The sequence below is a fragment of the Lagopus muta genome, chromosome 6 (assembly GCF_023343835.1).
Source record: "Lagopus muta isolate bLagMut1 chromosome 6, bLagMut1 primary, whole genome shotgun sequence".
Classification (NCBI taxonomy): domain Eukaryota; kingdom Metazoa; phylum Chordata; class Aves; order Galliformes; family Phasianidae; genus Lagopus; species Lagopus muta.
In genome coordinates, this window is record NC_064438.1 from 52,001,228 (window position 1) to 52,022,783 (window position 21,556).

General features: G+C 38.9%; 1 protein-coding gene across 1 annotated transcript in view; it reads right to left on the minus strand.

Moving 5' to 3' along the window:
• JAG2 (jagged canonical Notch ligand 2) overlaps positions 1-21,556 on the minus strand; it is a 59,567-nt gene that overhangs the window by 15,139 nt on the left and 22,872 nt on the right. The window contains exons 3-14 of the mRNA XM_048950238.1: positions 20,826-20,880; positions 14,816-15,070; positions 13,702-13,762; positions 5,939-6,069; positions 5,447-5,566; positions 4,442-4,555; positions 3,518-3,631; positions 2,875-2,988; positions 2,336-2,382; positions 1,884-2,057; positions 806-956; positions 405-569 (exon numbers count right to left, since the gene is read on the minus strand). Coding sequence (XP_048806195.1) covers positions 405-569; positions 806-956; positions 1,884-2,057; positions 2,336-2,382; positions 2,875-2,988; positions 3,518-3,631; positions 4,442-4,555; positions 5,447-5,566; positions 5,939-6,069; positions 13,702-13,762; positions 14,816-15,070; positions 20,826-20,880 — 1,501 coding nt within the window. The remainder of the gene's footprint in view (positions 1-404; positions 570-805; positions 957-1,883; positions 2,058-2,335; positions 2,383-2,874; positions 2,989-3,517; positions 3,632-4,441; positions 4,556-5,446; positions 5,567-5,938; positions 6,070-13,701; positions 13,763-14,815; positions 15,071-20,825; positions 20,881-21,556) is intronic.

Consider the following 21,556-nt stretch of genomic DNA (forward strand, 5'->3'; position numbering starts at 1 on the left):
AAGGGTTCCAAAAGCTCTCACACATCAAGATAAACTAAAGCATTAAGTTCAGCTGGTATATAAAAAGCCAGATGTTCAAGAAATTCCCAGAATAGCAATGCACATCTTAAGCTATGTTTATCAGTCTCTCTCCACTACACCCACACCAGAGAAAGCCATGGCTTCTTTTGTAAGACTCTGTACAGAAAGTTACTGGGTACAGACATTTGCAAAGTTGGACTAATTCCAGTTTTCTTTCACAGAGTGAAGGACTACAGCAAGACAACAGTTACCAGAAGAAACTGGACAATTCACTGTGCTCTAATGCAACTCTTAAAATCCCAATGCATCACATGGTAGAGCTTAAAAAAAGACTTTAAGGGGGTTTAGATTACAGAAGTCATTTAGAATAAACTCCCACTTACTTTCATGACAGTATATTCCAGTAAAGCCTCTGTCACAGGCACAGGTGAAATTCCCTCCTGGCTGACTGATACACCGCCCATGAGGCCCACAAACATTAGATGAAATGAAACGAATTCCCTCTTGGGTAGTATTGCTGAAGACTTCTATTGTGCAGCTGTCTATTACTAAGAATGAAAAATAAACCATCAGACCACAATCTGTGTCACCTCTCTTTAGAGACTGAAGGAGTTCTCCAAAAATTAAGACACTCTACCTCTTCAAAAAGACTGTCACAAGCATTTCCTTATCCCTATTTCGTTTTAAGACAACAACGTGGTTTTTTATTATACTGATCTCAGTAAGACTACTTTTCTATACGCCATCAATACAGTAAGACAAGTATCTGGACAACAGCAGGTACCTTTACAGGAATTGTTCTTGCAGTGGTCCTTGAGATGAGAACAATTCTTTCCATCATAGTCATCAGGGCAGGCACAATAATAATCTCCTCCCAGATCATAGCATTTAGCCCCATTCTGGCAAGGGTTAGGTTCACAGAAATCAATATCCATCTGTAAGAGAGATCACAGTTAGCAGCAGCTTCATTTCTGAGGAGTAAATAGCTCTATCTTGCCAGAGACAGTGGAAGATAATTTACAAGAAACCTCAAGCTTTAACATTTATGGTTTTTCTACACTGCATTTCATCATGCAACAGAGGGAACCTTCAGGTTACTTCAGTCAATTCTGATACAGAGGACTCCTGATACTGTGATAAAGATACCTCTTCCTTGCAGGAGGCTGAATAAACAGAACGACTTAGCAAGGTATGAGACATAAGCTGTATATCATGATCACTGTGGAACACTACCAGTCCCTTTTCTATCCTTTATAACCACAGACTAGAGTGCTATAAGCTAAATACCAATGTACTTGCCTCTGCGAGACTCTTAAAAAGCACAGAACTTTATTCTCTAGAGTATTAGCCTCCAGTCCAACACTGAGTTTTAGTTTTTTTTTTTAATAATTATGCAGCTAAAGAGGGAAAAAATAAAAGCTAATCAGAAGGAACCTCAGTACTCTAAGCATTTAATTCACCAGAACATGTACAATTCCAGCTGCAAGATATTTTCAGCACGCTATTCTCATACAAAACATATAAAGTAGACTACAGAAAACAGTTGAAGTCTAAGAAAGACTCCTCAGATCTCTTCTATCAGATGCTTCCATTTGTTTCCTTCCATTAGTTTAAATTTCCCCTTCCCAATACAAGTTCAGTAGCTGGGACTTTAGCATCTGGAATGAATGGTAGATATTTCCTGCAACACACACGGCAAGCAGCCAATTTTCCCTCTATTATTCAAACAGACTCGCTGAAACTTTAATTACATATTACAGCATGAACCATCCAGGAGCAGAGCACTCAAGACACAGTTCTTGAGAATTCTTAAGAACTTAAGCCATGAAAACTATTGTAGTTAATGAAGCCACGGCACTCACCTCACAGAAGACCCCTGAGAAGCCCTGTGCACACAGGCAAGCAAATCCATTCACCAGGTCTTTGCAGCGGCCTCCATTTTGGCATGGATTGCTTTCACACTCATTTGTCTCTATCTCACAATTTTTGCCCATGAAACCACGAGGGCATATGCAATGGTAATCATTCACTTCATCCTTCAAGGAAAGGAGAACAGAACTGTAGGAAGGCTTGTTTATTTGATAAAACTCGTACAAAATACTTCAAGCCATTTTTATACTCTGGCTTTGTGAACAGGAGTAGCACCACAAAATCATTTTAAGATTTCATGAACAGAATCTGCATGAGAAACACTAAGATTTTTACATATCTTAGCTTGTGGTCTCGTTTAGCCTACCAACAGTTAGAACTACAGAATTTGTAACTAGTTAAAACAATTTATTTTCAACATGGTATAATAACTGACAAGAGTTACCTTACAAGTACCTCCATGTTGACATTGTCCATGACAGTCATTAATATCTATGGATAAAATACACAAAGTATTAGAATTTATAGAAGACTAAGCACTAAAATACATGTCTAGAATAAAAAGGGAGAGCAAAGGACTTCCATTTTCCAGATGTTTGAAATGGGAAGCAAGGCTGCTTGAAATCTTTAGATATTCTTATTTTAAAGAATTTGGAACTCAACGACAGAAATTAAACAGCATCACCTAATTTCACATTTAAACTTTCAGGTAAAATTATTCAAAACTGAACCAGTATGTGACAGCCAGAATCAGGGACACAGTCTTGCTCCAGGGAGATGTATTAGGAGTTACTTAAATTGACTTTAACACTAATTACATTCCTAAGTTTTCAAATGCTAATTTCAACTTACTTTGCTAGAAGTTAAGTCCTGACAGCAAATATTTTTTTCTTATAAAAGTATCTACGCTATTATTGATTATTAAACCTTTAAGAAAAGAGTAAAATATCCTACGGTCAAAATATATACTAAAGAAATACTAACTGATATGACAATTTACTCCTTTCCATCCTGGAATGCAGTCACAGTAATATCCACCAATGAGATTTTTGCAAGAGTAAGCATTAACACAAGGTTTCCCCTCACACTCATTAGCATCTGTGAAAGAAGATAAAAGAAAGAAGAGAATAAAGAACAAACCCAGAAACAGATTACCGCAGCACCAAGCAAAGTACCCATGCAATCCAAGCATCAGAAGCTTGTCTTACACAAATTGGTAGGGCAATAAAACCATTTACATACAACAGGTTTTCAAAGCACGCTGATCTACAATAGCACATGCATGCTATCTTACTTCTGCCATTTGCTAAAATTCAAAAAGGGTAACATGCTAGTTAGGGCAAACCCTTTTCTTGCCTCCATAGGATAAGTCACTTTCTGCCACCATTAATTAGGAGCTACCATCACCAGTGCTGTATTTTGAGACAGAGCAGTTACTGGGCATTCTAGAAGAACTATTTAAATAAACTTAAGCTGGCACACTCCTGGTCACAAGTTCGCTTGAAACATCTATTTAAAAACTGAGCTAAAATAATAATAGCAATACGCAGCTTCAGTTCTTACTCAATACTCATTACTTGAGAATTCTTCTCACTGGCTTTCCAAGATAGAGAATGTGATTACTTACCAAGCTGACATGTTGCTCCAATCCACTGCTGTGGACATATACACTCAAATGAGTTAATATGATCAATACAGGTCCCTCCTTGAGCACAAGGGTTAGATGCGCATTCGTCAATATCTGTGAAGTCAGAGTGTACCTTCCATTACAAGGTTTAAAGTAACTTTGCAAGGAGAAAGAGGTGCTGGCATACAACAGTTTACAAAGAAGCTTACCATTCTAACCTAGTTTTTTTTCTTAGATTTCTCTCACATTTTTGAGATTGGGGAAAGAGGATCTCTGCAGTTTTATACCCACAAACTGAGAAGAACTGATCTGTCACAGCTTACACATCACAATCCTAACATAGGCCGAACCAATATTTTTCAAATACAGCTGCTGTTGAAAAACATTGTAAGAGTCTTTCAAAACCGGACAATGTGCAAATCAAACCCAGATATCCACTAGGACATAACTGTTACATATCCCCACAAAAGATGTCAACTGCCTCTTCTGCCCTCCAAACCAAAGATTTCAGTTCTTAACTGAGACATCTATTCTTCCAACTACTTTAAGGAAGCATCTTTAATGTTTGTTTCTTAAAGAGATTTCACTTTATTTTTACACTTTAGTTTGGCTAAATAGCTTAAAATTCTCCCAGCATTTCTTCATAGTTACCTTTAAAAGCTCTGTAGGTAATATGACCTAGCTTTGCTTTTCACTACTTGTAAATCTAAAACTGCATCACATACACATTGATTTTAACACACCACAGGCCACACAACACCATTAATCTTCTCAGTTTCCCAAAATGAAGCTGTTAAATGCCAGGTAAAGCAGAATGACCACTTTTAAATTCCATACCCACAGAGCATGATTATTAGTTGTTTGTTTTTGCTTTTTTAAAATCTTCCAGCCCAAGAGGTCAACCATCAGTAAAGGCATACCCACCAATAGCACATGTTGGTCCACTCCACCCTGATGGGCAGTGACACTTGAAGCTTGATGAAATCTCATGACAAGTCCCACCATTAGCACAGGGATTAGATACACAAGCGTGCTCCGCTGGAAGAAAGAGGGAAACATTCTTGCTAAATACTCTTCCAATATCAAATAAAGAACTCGCATACTTAGAAAGCATGTTTTGATTAAAAGTGACTACAAAAACTGCATCATGTTTTGTAACTACTAACATTAAAGGCCTAAGGGTAGATAGGCCATCACATCTCTAAAACAGCAGTTAAAGTTTCACATTAATATACTGCATCAGCCCCACACTTTCACCTCCAGACTGCTCCAGCTTTTTTTAAAAAAACCTTTGGTGACACAAAGCAGGTGAGATGTATGCAGACATCTGAAAACCACTAACAGCTTAAGTATCAAAGCTCTGTTTAGCTTCATTCTAATACTGCTCCTTGGAAACAGCAACGAACAGAGCTACTTGTAATTACAGGCAGCACTGCCTGCTGTCATTCCATGTAGGGTTGTAACACTTGCAGGAGCTGCAAAGTAACAATTGCTTGAGATACCTCCTCTCTCAGAAGCCAAGGCAGCTCTGGGAAAGAAAAGCAATCCCTTTACTAGACAAAGGGAATGCTGCTAGCATTTATATTTTGGGACTTCTTCAGGTAAGTTATCTAGTTTGTAGAATCAATTTGCTTTGTCTTGGAAGATTTATGAGCTGTTCTAGGCACTAATACATATCTTCTGCTAATAATCAGTTGAGAACTCGACAAATACATTTCCTACTTTATTTCACCTCCTCATTCAGAGAGCAAAGTTCATAGAATGCTTTGGGTTGGAAGGAACCTTTAAAGACCACCTAGTTCCAAGGCCCAAAACATGTTAAGAGGAAGAAAAAGTGAGTTCTTCCTATCTACACCTGCAAATAAGGCTAACTAGAGCATAGCTCTGCTTAAAACCGTTTCAGGTTACACATGCAATATCCAGAAGTACCAATTTCACAGTTCTTTCCAGAGTAGCCATCCGGGCAAGCACAGCGATATTCATCTGGTTCAGTATTCATACAGGTTCCACCGTTCAGGCAGGGATGATGATTTCCACAGTAATTCAAATCTGGACAAAGAAAAACGCTGATCAGCAGGAAATAATTCCAATTTTACTATTTTAATCAGACATACAGATGCATTTCTGGCTGGAACATCATTCACCCATATCATCCCCATATTCCATTAGCTAGGCTTTCACCTCACTATTACCCACAAAACAGGAAAGGATGAACAAAAGAACTGGACGAGTTAGAGGAGGCAGGATCATTCCAAGACTTTTGTCTTAAGCTTCCTATACTTAATATTTAGTTACCACCTGCCATGAAAGGATTAGAGGCAGAAATACTGCTTTTTGTACACTACCAGGAAAAAGTGGTTAATGAATTATCAGTTAATCATGCAGCTTTATTTATTTTTCCTGTAAATTAATGTTAAGTACCTTTGTTACAGAGCAGGCCACCCCAGTTGGTTTCACAATTACACTGCCATGGTTCATTACAGCTCCCATGAGCACAGCCTGGGTAGCGGACACACTCATCACAGTATTGTCCTTGCCAACCATAATGACACCTAAGATGTAAGTTCACACGTTAAAAGTTAGCAACATGATGCTTGATCAGCATTACAGGTATTTTGAATGCTACACTTACCATTCTCAAGAACAAAGACAGCTGCTCAGTGTGCAACAGATAACAGTTATATTTCTGCCTTTTAGAAGGCACACACTAGTCTTGCTGAACATCTTTCATGGACTCACCTTGCTCAACCCCATTACACACAATGGCAACGAGCTAAGCACTGTGTTACGAGAGTCGTATGAAGGGATACCTGATTTCACATAAGGAATCCCATCATCACAATCATCTCACACCAGGATAAAGTTGATTGATGCACAAAGTGTTAACGAAACTTTTCGAAAAGGAGAATGCTTTCAGGAGATGAGCTACTTTGTGTTCAGTTTTCTCAAGAGTTATCTAAAGAATTTTTATTTCTATTATATCTTTAACAACATTCACAAAAATGGTATCTTTGGTAAAAGGAGAACAGAAGCAAAAGCCATTAGTAATCCATTTAAGTAGTTTATATTTTACCACAAGATTTCTTCAGAGATGACTGTCTTTAGATTACATCACCTGTAATGTACCCAAAGTTATGCTAACAAGATAATATTTATGCTACAGGACAAGTATTAAAGGTATTAGCCTCTGCTTTTTGTTTTTGTTTTGTTTTTAAAGTGCATTTAACATACATTCTAATCAAACAGAATTAGTAAGCTCTGATAAGCTGAAAACATTTGTCCGCTCTTAAGTTTTTCTTACAGACCATTTAAGATGCATAAAATCATCTGACACCCTGACCTGAATGGGGTCTAGGCACAGGCAGGCCAGAGGAGACCTGAGCTCCAACACGTGGGGGGGGGGGGGGGGGACAAGGGATAAAAATGCACAGAAGGGTACATCTGTTTTTAAATCCATTACCTGTCTATAAGTAGAATGTTTTGAATACCATTGAAGAAATCATAACTCTTCTGGGTGTCAGAAAAGACGAGGAAAAAAAACTGGCTCCTTGGGAATCAATTCATTTCCACCATTTAAGTGAGCATTATCGATCCCCAGAGGAATAGACCAGGTTATGTTGGCATATATTTCTATGTACACAGGCAGAAAGAATTCTGATGCAGATCTTCACAAGGCAGCTTTTCTTACACAAAGCTCCAGAACTACTTTGAATTCTCAGCCTCAGCATCCTCTCTCAGTTCAAAGCCTCAGAGCTGCAGGATCTGTATATGTCAGCCTCAGCTGTTTGAGCAGTCCAAAGGCCTTCAACAACCTTTTTTTTTTTAATTCATGTGAGGTTGTCAGAAGAACATGCCCAGTGAACATGCATACTTCAGAAGCAGTTTGCTTTTGCTGTATTAGCAGCAAGAGAAAACAAATACCGTTCCTGCTAAATTTGATCTTTTCCTTCCTTCTCAGGGACAGAAAAAACTTTTCAGAAGCTGATAATAAACAATAAAAAAAAAAAACACTAACTCACTTTACTGGCCCTGGCCCAAGCCAGCATCCATGCCAAACCTGGCACTGCTGCCAGTGATTCACCATGACTATGGCAGCCCGAGCCAGCTCCCCACCCACATACAACAAGCATTTTCAAGGGCTGAAAGTCTGCATCACAACACAGACACACAGTAAATCTGTTTTCCATACCTAAATAGAGACCAATTTTCTTTAACACTGCACTGATAATTAAGCGCGAAAAGAAAAATACTGCTGCCTTCCTGGAACTTGAAAGCATTTTAAGCACCTACCTGAATTTGTAGGTATGCTCAACTCTGCATTAAGATGAGTTTAACAGAAAAGGGTTGTTGCTTTTTCATTGTACTCAACACAAACTTTACTGTTAAACATACCGCCAAGCTGAAGGGAAATCATTTCTACAGGCTAAGGGCAGCCCAATCAAAGGAACACAGTGTTTACAAGTCAAAAGGTTACTATGTGGTAAGCTGATCAGCCTGCAGTTTACAAGGAAGAGTAAATTAGGATTTCCTCTTAAACAGGAAGTCTGGTCGCATCCTACATTAGCAGGTGCTAGGACAGCTTTAATCCCACTTCCTTCTAAAATGATAATGTTTAATAGATCCCAGCTCACTAAGAGCAAGATATGATTGATGAAGTGAAAACAAGTTAGAAATGGGCACACTGCAAATTGAAGATAAAAAAATCAAGTCAAATTAAGGGGAAAAAAGCTCAAAAGATAGAGGAACAACATCTATAAGAACAGAATTCCTTTTCAAATAATGACCACTTTCTGAAGCAAAGGAAAACTGTCACTGCTGCTAGTGGTGGGCTGAAATTTCTTCCTTCCCATCTCCCTACTGAGGATAGCTAGGAAGTTTCTGCAAACTTAAGTTTTTCACATCTGAATAAATAAGAAAGCCAAATTTAGAGAATTAATAAAGACTCCCATTGTTCAATGGACAAAGGAAATTCTTACTGGAATCAAGATTCTACTTCCTTTGTCCTTCCCCTCTGCTGACTTCATATCAGCTCTAACTCCTCTTTACAACCAACCACAAAACAAAAATCAGAGATGGCTTAATCTCAGTCTTCGCTGGGTTATTAACAGTACAAAAGAAGATACCATAAATAGATCGTTACAGTTTAGTAACTTCCTGATGGAAGGCTGAAGCTCAGGCATCTGCTCCCAGACCAAAGCCTCCCTGCAGGTCAGGATTAAAACAAAGAGTGCAGAAGGAATAGAAGAACAATTGCTGGTCATTTTGGAACTGAATTTGTAGAGAAGATCCTGATAACTTTACACACGTTTCACAGCTTTCATTTTTCTTAGATGAGAGTCTGGGGGCAATAGGTAATGAGAATTTAAGTACAAGGCCAGGGCAGAGGAGGTGGCAGGAGTTAACATTAGCAAAACTTTGAGATAACTTCTCAGTTTTGTGACTAAAGAAACTGCAACCATGCAAGAAAAGAAATGGTTCTCAAAGACAGGCAGATAAAACCGCAGTAATTCAACTCAGTGTATACTCAGAAGTAAGTGAGGCTTCAAGCAGCTAAATTCCAGTATAAAGATCTTCTACAGTGTATTCAAAGCCACAAATTCACTGAGAAACTCCACATAAGCACCCACCATCATGCAGAATTTGATGATACCCAGAGAAGGGGAAAGAAATAGCTTTTTTCAATAGTTCCAGCTCTGTGAAGTACAAATTATTCTTAGAGAACTATGCTTTTCCTATATTCCTCTGGAATAGTTCTAAATAAGAAAAAAGTTGACAGCAGTTCTTGTTTTCCCTGAGCATGTTTGCAGTAACCATACAATTAAGTCTAGATTAAAATGGAGATTCTTGAATCAGACAGCACAAGGAGTTCAAAAGATCCCATATTGTCGCAAGTAAACCACCGTGAGCTTTATCTGACGTACTCTGGGTGGACTGCAGGACTAGATGACTATGGAGATCTTTCCATTCTCCACGATTTTACGACAATATTCCACATGCAGCAAAAGTCATGATGTGGAAAGGTGAGGAGATGTACTCAGACCCTAACAGTCTGAAAAACATAGTCCCTCAGTAGCTGGGATTGATTGAAAAGGAAGAAGTCTGTCATGCACCAAGAAGCCACAGTGCTCTCTATGGCCCACTTTATTCATTCAGCTGTTTTATGCCACCTTCTCACGCGGTTTATTCTCCTGCTTCAAACGCTTCTAGTTATTTGCAGATCTTAAACTGTCAGTGCAAAATTCATTGAGAAACGACATATTGCAAGCTTAGAGCTGACTTAAGTATTCTCTCCTGTTTTGCACCTTTCTACTGAAGTTTGTGCAACTAATGTGTACCAACAACTAAACACCAAACACCAACAGCACAAAGAAAATTAAAACTATGTATGAAGTTCATGTCAAAGCATGGAGCCCAAAAATAAAGAAACAAGGAGGACATTCCCCAGAGCAATACATGCTTCTAATTATCATCTTCCTGCTATCTTGTACATTCTATGAATGTAGGAGGAAAGATCAGTGTGATCAGAGATATACACATGATTATTTTTTTTTTGTAGCAGGATTTTTGGAGGGAGCTTCTCCCACTCAGATTTCAATTAGAAAGTGTGGCCAAAATACTGAACACAGGAAAACAAAGCAAAGCAGTGACATTAAGAACAGAAGCAAAATGCATCATTTGGAGGTTAGGGGAAAAACAACCTTCTTAAATAGAAAACCACTGAGTTTTCTGATGACGTGAACAGGATGGTGTTACATAGACCAGAACAATGGCTTTATATTAGCTATTTACTTAAAATAACTATAAGAAAGCCTGCTTAATCCTTCACAAGATTGTTGAATAGCAGAGAGCAAGATGGTCTTAATTGATCCTACAATTCTGGGCATTCAATTCAGAATTACAGGCAGTATGGTATCCACTGAGAACTGGCGAAGTCACAGAGATGCATTCTCTGCCTTCCTGCCTTTGTAACAGGCATGACAGTCAGCTTTGTCAACAAGATGCTCATTAGTGCACTCAAACCCTTCAATTACTCCTCTACTTCTCTCAATGCTACAGTTCTTACTAGACCAAATGACACAAAGCTTTCCTACAAACCCATTTCTCCTACAATAAAGTTACTGAAAGTTAACGTTCATGCTCCAGTGCCTTATTGGTTTTTGTGAATATGATAGAGGGGATGGTTCAACATGGTTTACCCAGAACATAAGGGTTGCTTGCAGTAAGTGGTTCTTGGGGTGCAACTACACATCAGGAACATGCTTTCTCAGCGAACTGTGTGTGTGTGGGGGGGGGGGGGGTAACACCTGCATTTCCCAGGACTTGGCCTATGCTCCACCATAGCTCCACACAGATGCAGTCAAATATAAGCTGAGCAGTATTAAGAGGTTAACTGTCTTCTGAATAAGAAAAACCATAAAAATTTCTCACATCATGGTGTCCTGAAGTTTGCTATTTTTCTTTTTTTTTTTTTGGAAAAAAATGCAAGAAAATAGCAAACTTAACACCACTATTAGTTCCTTTCAAGACGAAGCATCTGTATTTGCTCAGCTGATGAGATTCAGCTTCAGCTAGCAACCTGTAAGTTATGAGTAGTTTCCAGTCATTCAGCTACAGCAAAAACTTGGTTTTGGTAAAACATTTAATCCAAGAACAGCCCTAAATTACTCTGGAAAATATCAAAGCACAGGGATAAATTCAGAGTCACTGCTGAAGTTATCTGCATGTTCATGCAAGTTGAAGATGGAAACTCCTTTCCATCTCTATTTATAAATACCATTGCACACATTGCCAATGAAGTAGCAACTGGCACCAGTAGATTTCCACGCATCTCACACCCATGTTTTCCTCACATTTTCATTTTCCTTTTGAATTAAAAAAGGACATTGTTTTCACCTGCTAAATGACAGCGGCAACCGTCCAAAGACCGGGAAGAAGGAATCTAGATTATAATTCAATAGCACCAAACAGATTTTTTTTTTTTTTTTTTTAAGTAACAGCTTCCTTTGTACTGCTGAAGATAAAGGTCACATCTCCAAGCCTTATTTTTAGTTCAGCACCATTTTTCTATAGAAAGGATTATCCATTTGGATTAGAAGGTCCACCTCTAACATAGCCTGGTAACCATTATGGAATACAAACTAGAGATATCTGCATGACTGAGCTCAAGCAAACAAGTCGCTTTCAGAGAGCTGAGAGCCTTTTGCAATAGTAGAAATAGTGGCCATACACTATAAGAATAGACTAATTTCCTTCAACCTGCTGATCAACTATCACTTGAGTAGACAGGTATGAAGAATTAAGACAAACAGCATTCAACCCATCTGGATCACTAAGCCCCCTATTCCTTCCTCTTGTACACTTCTTAGATGACTGAATGCATCCAAAGTAGTGAGATTTCTGGTCAGAGTCCTTCAGTAGCCTCAGTGCTACTTTGGCAAGGTTTGTTAAGGGGGGCAGAACGCAAGGGGCACCTAGATACATCTTTATGTCCTTGACACGATGCGCAGGAAGGCTTTGCTCATGACACAAATTACTGACAGACACCTTTAAAAAAAGCTATCCTAAGAACCCGTACCTCATCTTCAGTGGCTCTGTATTCCCTCCTCAAAGTATTCCTCCCACTCTCCAATTTCTGTCCCTCCCAATACAGCAAGAGTTGCAGACAAATGAAAGCTCACAATGAAAATAACTCCTTTCCTCCCAGAGTTTCACATTTGCCTTAAGCTAATTGCATTCATCATTATTCAAAGACTCTTTCATTCCAAAAGCAAACATTCACAGGCTCCTAGGGCACTCTTTAGATAGATAAAGAACTCAAGAAACCTTTAGATGAAGCAGAATTCAGTAAAATAGGTTCCTAAGGTTCTTGAAAGGCTCAGGAAAAGGAGTATCTCTTGCTCAGTAAAGATCAACAGTAACAAGAATACACGCAAAACAACATCACCAGGAAAATTTCTAACAATAAGATCCTAAAAGCCATTAAAAATACTTTTTCACAACGGAAATCAGGGATCAGATAAACATCTGCCTCAGTCTTAGAGAAATTTTTAGTTCTTCAGAAGTGAAACTTCATATGCACAGCACCACACTGTACTTTGCATACTGAATTAGTGCAGAATTCAGTCAGATTTGAGAACTACAACACAATCTTCTGCAAGTCAGGAGCATCTGAAAAAGTTAAGGCAGCATGAAACTAAGATGCAATTATTTCAGATTTTCTTTGTGCCATACTCTATCGTCAGAAACCTCCAGCTCTCCAGCAGAACGGGACTGGTTCACATATCTGCTTCCAGAGCTCGCTCACAGCACTCCAAAGCCAGCAAAGCTAGGCTACCTGCATTGTTCTTCTGCTGCCTCTGTGATGGCCATACTATTTACCAGTAGGAGCTACTGGTAGAAGATGAAGCAGAATTGCCTTAAACTGTCAGAGCTTGACTCAAATAGTATTTGCCAGCTCCCAGGTATTCAGACAGCCACTTGTTTCACCCATCCCAAGCAAAAATATTCTATATATCTTAAAACCAATCACAAATATAGGAAAAAACTTAAATGATCGCGTTTGCAAGTAGACCGGTTTCATTTCCTCAACAGTCAGCATAAAGCAGGACCTGTTTCCCCCAACACACCACACAATGCATGAACTGGAGTAAGAACAATCCACTCTCAAAGCCTGCTTAATCACAAAGTAACAAAAACATTTCAGTTATTTCATATCGAGGGGCGAAGAATATTCACATGGGGTAGAAGACTTAGGTTGAGGTTGCTACTGTCATCATTACTATCAAAAAAGCTTCTCTGAGGAAGAGTTTTATGTTTTCATGATATATACCCATTCAGCATTCTGGTACAGTGAATATTTCCTATTCATACCAGTCACTCTTAAGTTTCCCTTTTTATTTAAGGAGGGAAAACAGTACATAGAGATGAAAGCTCCTCCGGACTTCTTTAAAAAGAAGAGGATATTTCTTACTTGATAAACGCATAGTGTATGGTTACATGAGGCAAAAAAATATCCCATCCTATACACAAGAACACCACAGGATTGCAAAAGTCTGCTTACTATCTAATGACATCCACGCATTTGTACAGATCTTCCTTTTTAATGTAAGCCCTTGCAAAGTAGTAACATACACAAGAATCACTAGAAATATTAGTACTCAAAATATTCAAGCATGCAGACTTACTTGCATTCCCCAGGTACACTGCAACCCCCATGGAGCAAATTACATCCTTGTTTACATACAGCTGCAAATAAAAAAAGGGATTAGGCTTCAGTTAGTTTGAGCTGTCAGACGTCCCCAGTACAGCAGCAATCTCAACTGTTCAGCTATGGGTTTTGTGTTGCAACCTGTTTGTTGCTCATGCAAAGCTGGCCATCTCTGGACATGTTCTAATACTCCTTGCTTCTAGTGAGAGAATCCACGAGACAACACTATTGCTTGTGAAGAATAACTCAGGGTAACTCATCAAGACAGCTGATAGCAAACTAAACAGGCAGACAGTGCCAGTACTGGAATATTTATCAAAAGTGTATTTTTTTTTAAACCAATTAGACTGATGTTCTATCATAAGATACACAAGCCCTTGACTAAGCCCTGAAGGTGGTCTTCCCTCTCATTAATAGCTTTTTGCTGAAGAGGAAAAGGAACAAAACCAAAAGGCTTCAACAGAAAGGGAGTATGTCAAGTTATTTCAGCACTAATTACTCACTGAGAGAATAGAGGCAAAACACAAAGATCTGATAGCAGATTAGCAGTGCATTAAAAAAAGATGACTATACTTGAATTTCTGTTCACATTAAGAGCTATCAGAAAGCTTTCAGCTTTGCATACATTAAATTTTAAAGTTCTTAAATCCTGAAAGTGTTACAGGGGATTTTTAAAGGATTAGAAGCCTACAGTATTACTGCTAGATTATTGTTCAGTAAAATCTCACAATTATAGACAGTGCACCATCTTCCTTTCAAGGAACATTCCCTCTGAATAAGGCCAATGAGAGAAAACAGACTTCATTGCTTTGAATTCTGAATTTCTTGTGCATCCCCTACAACGCGCACAAGACTGTACCCTGCCCTAGGCTTCGCTCTAGAGGAAGAATTTTTTGTTGTTTGAAAACTACTTTTCAAACTTATTTCAAGATGAAATAACAGGCAAAAAAGTCGTTACACTTTGACAAAAACATTTATGCAAAGGATAAAGCTGTATCAGTTAAAATTAACAGGCTGCAGCACTGAGACTATAGAAATCCTACAGTTCAGTTCTGTTGTTCATATAGTTGAAAATGAAGTAAACATAGTACCTTGTTTACATTCTTCTCCCATCCAACCTTCCATGCAGGCTTTGTTTCCATTTTGATCACATGTGTAGTGACCAACAAAATCATCTCGAGGGCCACAAAATTTATTGCACAGAGCACTGTAGTAATTTTCATCACACTTCACCCTTATTTGTACTTCAAAATTGGCAACGGGACCATTGAACTGCAGTGTCTTCCATCGATCTTCTGGGTTGATCATGCCTGCATGTGCCACTCGTTCTATTAACAAGTCTTCACCTATTTCATAAAAAAAAGCAGTAAATTCAACAGATGTTATTCTGATAGCATATGAGCATGTAATCAAGTGTATTTAGCTAGTTAAGGGAAAGCCTAGTGAAGAAATTGTTAAGTGATAAAAATCTACTGTGAATTTTCCTTTGCCTTGCAAACTTCATTACAGGAAGGCCAATTTTAAAAAGTGTCCTAGAGGAAATATTAAAAAAAACCCTGGAACATAATCCTTAGGAAACAGCTTATTTTTCAAGGCAGCCAAACATACCACACCCACATGCTGACAACCAGCAGTTATCTTGATCTGAGGCTCTTTTTGCTTCCTTTTTTACTTATAACATCACAAAATATGCCTAATCTAGTAGCTGAGATACTCGTGTAACAGTTCCCTGGTATAAAATTAATTTTAAAAATAAAACAAGACAGTACACCCTTACAGTACACCCTTAATATGCTGCCGATTTACTAAGTAATGGTAAATGCTCTGGTAGGCTTCCATGATATACATCAGCCAGGTTATTTCCATTTCCTCTGTTTTCTATACAGAGGGCAAGGCATCTAGCAAGAATTCCATAGAATATTCTGTCCAGTTGATATTTAGCTCTTTGAGAAGATACAGACAGGAACAAAGGACCATCAAGAGATTGTTCTCTGCTCTGCATCCTGCTTATCCTTATCTTTTGTGGAACTACAGGTAATTATGACCACTGCTGCAATACACAGAAGCACCCTGCACTGCCCTCAGAAAAAGCAGCAGCACTGCCACTTCCAGCCTCAGTTCACTGAGATGAAACGTGCATGAAATGCTTAGCAGTCTCACAGGACAGAAGGATTCTGTAGTACAAGATTATGGAACTGTTAATTCTAATTTTTTTTAGAAAGAATATTTTGATGGATAAAAAATGCCAAATAGGTGATTTTGATACAGAGGCTTCAATTCTAGGAGCTGAGGGGCAGTTAGAATGAGCACAATGCAAGCACAGTGAGGGTAAGCACAGGCAGTGAGTGACCTTAGTGATAAGTTTTGAATAAGAACTCTCAGGCCTCTATCCCAACCCGATTACATCCACTGCAAGTTTTTCTAGGTAACCCTGCAGGCTGCAGCTGGTACTCCAAGCACTAGTTAGGGCAAGGGAAGGGTACAGAAAGTCCACTTGTGTACATTAATTTCATACCCACTTACAAAACAGCTGTAATATTGCTAGCTCAGAACTTGTTTTCTTTTTTTAAAAAATATTCTTTATAATGCATATAAAAAGAAATGGAGAACCAAGAGCCTGCACACGGGAAGAGACTGCATTGTTACTGAGAAAGTCAAAGCATAGTAATTCAAAACAGGCCAAGCCAATAGCAAGCAATATTGAAACCCATCGCTTTCAGCAAGTGCACTCTACATACATAATACTCATCAGTCTAACAGGTTTAGGAAATAAACCAAGTCCCAAGGAAGTTGCTGACATCACAGAAGTAGCCTACACATCTGTTACCAAAGCTGCACTTCCCCCCAGCATAAGAGAATTCAAGTGACAACTTTCCAGTTGCTAAAGGAAAGCTACAGCAGTAATGGGCACTGCACGCTCTGTTCCTTGACGTTTTTTTCAAGCTTGCTTCTCCAATACAAATCTTTCCTCTCAGAAAGTATATTGAAACAAAAAGTAAAAGCTGTGTTTGACTAAGCATTGAATGGTTCTCCAATTAAGTCAAAGCTACCTACAGGCTACAATTCATGCTTGTTCAGACTAGTCTGTATAAAGCATTTCATGCCTATACAGACACACACTAAAATCAGTTGCAGTTCAACTCTCTAATTCCTACAAGTGAAGTCCTCTGCCATCCAGCAGCATATATCAGCAGACAAGAAATCCACAAGCTAGAGGAAGCTGCCTGCCTTCTTTCTGTGCCTGAATCATCCCACTAGCCACTTCTAAAAGCCTGATGATTAGATTCTAGATTCAACATCCTCCCATAATCTCATTCTCTAATGACTATTGATCTGAAGACCTTGACAAAAAATGCAAAGTCACTTGATGGCCAAGGAACAGGAACAAGTATGTACTACAGACCTATTCTCCAGTCAGCAGCAACACAGGCTCATTAAAATGGCTGCACAGCCCCTGTGCTCCAAAATCACCCTGAACCACAAAGGCACACAGAAAATCAGCTCCAAGCCATCTGGTTTCTAATGTTAGAGTCATAATTACCACAGTAAGCATGAGAATAAAAGATTCTGCTTTCTTCCAGATTTAATACTCATCCCAAATGAGTGCATTTCCCAAAGCTATCATGTAACCATTGGGAAACACGTCTGTCAAAGTTTCTCCCTCCTCCTCAACAATGCTTAAGTGATTCTGAAAATATTTTATCACAGTTGTGAAATGTAAGGAGACAGGTATGAGACAGGTTTGCTCCCTGCATTTGGTTTACCATACAATTCAGCTTAAGCTACCCACCCCCCAACACACACAGCATGTTTAGCCCTTGGTAAAGGCAACAGGCCATATAACTGAATTTGATTACTGGTTAAAGGGCAGCACACAGTACTCTTGATCATATAACCTCTTATCTGATCATATAACCCTCTTGATCATACACCTCAGATGAAATAGGTTTCTTTTCTTTGACTGAAAATGTTTTCTAGAAGTATCTCTAAAAAAGCAGACAGCAACACCAAAACTTACATAGAAGGCAATGACAACTCAAAATTCCCTCTAATTACCACTCCCAAAGCACTCAGTTTAAGAGGAATCCTTATCTTTGGCTATATTTAAGAGGCTCACTCTAACACAATCACTGTTAGCAGCAGCCATACACTCACAGGCCACTTCCAAGGCGACACAAATGCTGCTGGAAGCTGTTTGCAAAGAGACAAACAGCTACCACAAACTCCATGCCTAAGTGAACAGGCAGTGCCCACCTCAAGAGCCTTTTCAGCCTCTTTCAAGCAATCACTTTAAAGCTGCAAGGGCAGATCAGTGTTTTATAGACTAAGATGAAAGAGGAAGGCAATCACTACATCCCCACAGTAGACTCAATGTACTCAAATGGAAAGTTACTTCACAGTGAAGATGCCAGCCTGCTTCGTAATGGCAGCAGTGGGTGAGGCACTGCCAAGACCTCTGCTATATAACTACAAGTCTGCCAAGTCAAATGACTTACCTGGAAAGTAGCAAGCACCACTGTGACAGATGACAGAAAGCAGGCCCTTCACATTGACTCTGTATCTAGGCCAGTTTCCTCTCCCCCCTCCTCCACACTCCCAAAGCAAACAAGCAGTAACACTACACTGCCACAAGCTCCCTCCAGCCCATGGCTCCGTGCAGTTCTGCCAATGCTGCTGCACAGAGGAGGAAAGCACAGGAGCAAATCCATATTTAAGCCCCTTTTAATGGTTTGCACTTTATGATAAATACCGGGGAATAAATTTACTCTGACAGACTTCTTCCTTGAGATGGGTATTTCATAGATCTGCTATAAGCAGTCTCAGCTTGCTTTTTGTGAGCACAAAAGAAGAATGATGCAAGCACATACAGGGAGGGAAGCATAACTGTTCTGAAACCTTCAAAGTTGTCTCCAGAATACGTTTCTTTGTTAAATACCTACTGAAAAGTCCAAGTGCAAGCACTTTAACTGTCAGCCTTATGCTAACCCCCCTCATGGGAAAATACAACCTGACTTCAGAACCATTCATCAGTCCATAAAGAGACTGATAAAGCAAACATTTTAAGCCTCCTTAAGAAGAGGCAATATGAGCCACAGATCAGCTCAGCATTCAGTATACAATAGGGAGTTCAGCCTTCCAAAGATCGTCCCTTCATGGCTCTAGGATGCAGAAAGACACTGTCTCTTCTCTGGTAAAGATGCTACGGTGCTTTTCTACTCCCTTACAAGTGCATTCTGATTCATCTGTCCAACTGAAGTATCCCAGTAGGTTTTCCCTTGTAAATCTGACCAGGTTGCTTCTTAGAGAGAGAAAATCTCACAGAATTGGTGAACAGACTAGTGAAACACTTAGCCTCACAACATGTACTTAGCTAGACCTCTGTCAAATTACAGGCCTACAAAAATTTTCATGAGCCTCACTAAGCTCCAGATGCAGCACATGTTAATAGCACCTGTCTGGCAACCTACATAAAAGGCTACTTCACCTTTCATTAGCAGTTTCTCAGAGACCTAAACTGTAATTTGAGATTGACTTATTATTCACAGAAGCCTTTTTTTGAAGGAGAACTTCCACTGAAACTGCGAAGACATCACACATTGTTATTCTGAAGCTGAGGAAAAAAATTAACATCAGTGGGAGGATACAAGTTAAAAAATAAAATCAACTCTGAAGTACATATGCACCTCCTTTTCTGCAGAATAGCATTTTCATGTTCACCTCCCTCCATACCATCTGAGCCCATTAACAATCTAGAACTTGGGAATGGATATTTCCATATGCACTGTACCAGCTGCCTTAGACAAATTATTCCCAGGCTGGAAGCTTCTGAAGCTAGTGAACTTCATGCAGTACTTTTTGAAAAAGCACTCAAATGAATGTCTCTGAACTGCTGCTATGTAGGATATCTACACTTATTCAACATTTTGGTTTACTCTGCTCGGCACATAAGATCTCATTCTAAATACCAATCCCAGCTTTGGAAACTGCCACTGAAGTAAGCTATGGATCAATAAAGGGTTGCAGCAACATGAATTACCAGAGATCTAAAGAAAACATTTATTAGGAAAGATTGAAGCTAGAGAACAAGACAAGTTGGTTAATTGTAGCAGAGGGAGGATTGAGGAAGAAACTCATCATCACTTTACTCACCAGACACAGTACATTAGGAAAATCTGTTAGTTTGAGAAGTCTGTCAGGGAAATTCAAGTGGGATTGATCCCAGTCTTCAAGGAAAGGGACCTTGAAATGCTAACACAGCCTTAAAAGTGGACAAAGCTAGAATGTTACGCCTGATACATCTTGATAGGGATGGTCAGTGAAGCAGTCGAGAACAGAATATAGAGAAGACACATCTTTGCTATCTCCATGTCCAAACACTTTGCTTTTTCTGTGATAGCCCCAGTCAAGATTAGATAGTCATTAACAACAGAAAATCTGAAGCTCACTTGCAACCACACATTATTTTGAGACGTTTAAGCCATTACCAATGAGCAGGTTCAATCTGGAATCCTACTTTAGCAATATTACAGCAACCAACACCTTCAAATTATTTTCAAGCATTTAGGCAGTAATCCTGTTTTTTCTTTAAAAGAATACCCTGCTCTGACACTGAGGATTAGTGTTTACAGACCAGAAAGAAGGCAACTTTCAGCAGTAGAGAAGAAACACATCACAATTTACATAACTTTCAAAAACATCCAGAATATTTTCCTCATGGGAAACAAGAATGCCTACCTTTATCTGATCACCAGTTACAACAGAAGGCAGTGATGGATGAACTGAAGAGGTTCTACAGCACAGATTGCCTCCCTTAAGGAAAGAAGGGCTTACCAGAACTTTTAGACTGCTTTTGAAATTGAAAATAATGTATTATATTCCCCATTTACTAGGGTCCATTCCTCTTCTTTTCAGCAGTAACTTTTCAAAGATGCTACTATATGCTTCTCTGCTGTGATTTGCATATACCCTTTACTTAGACTGCATGCTTGCATTCAGATTGATTTGGAATGAAGTCTGATGGCAACAACCAACCATTCTCCCCTAATCTGTCTACAAAGAACACAAAATAAGTGAAAGCTGAAAGTTTATATAAATACTCACCAGATTTTGTGTCATTATCCCAATCCCATGCTTCTAGTACTAGTGTGAACGATCTCTGAAAAGAAATAAGATACCAATTAGATAACAAAAAACACAATTATATGCCACAAACACTGATTTGGAATAAGCAGATATTACTGTAAGAGAGCCAACTGAAAGTAGTTTGAAATTTCACTACTCCAATGTCATGTGAAAGTCCTTGAAGGCATCTTCCCAAAAAGTTGAAATATAAAGCATTAAAAATTGTGGGGCAAAGCAAGCTAGCAGCAAAACAAAAACATCTTCCCCCACACACCAACAGACAAGTTATTATTTTTCTCCTCCCACTGCGTTTAATTCTTAATTCCCAGCTTTGTTTAGCCACAGAAATTTTTTTAGAAGAATCCCTAAAGGGTTTGAACAAAGTGAAGGGTTCTGAACTTTGGGAAATAGCTAGGAAATTTAAGACTAACAACTCAGAACCAAAAGCAAAGAAATAAAATGAAATAAAGACAGTAGTAGACTTTTCAAGAAAAAGATGGGAAGTATCACTTCAGACAGTTTTAAACCTAAGCAGCTTTATCTCACTAAAGCAAGGCTTCAGTAATTCTTCCTCGGTTTTATGACCAACTATGCAGCATACATGTTGACATTTAGATACTAAGATTATTTAGGAAAAAAATTACCTTACACACAGATGCAATGTTTATGTGTTTTTTGTTTAACAAGAGCAGCTGTGAGGCACTTCAGCT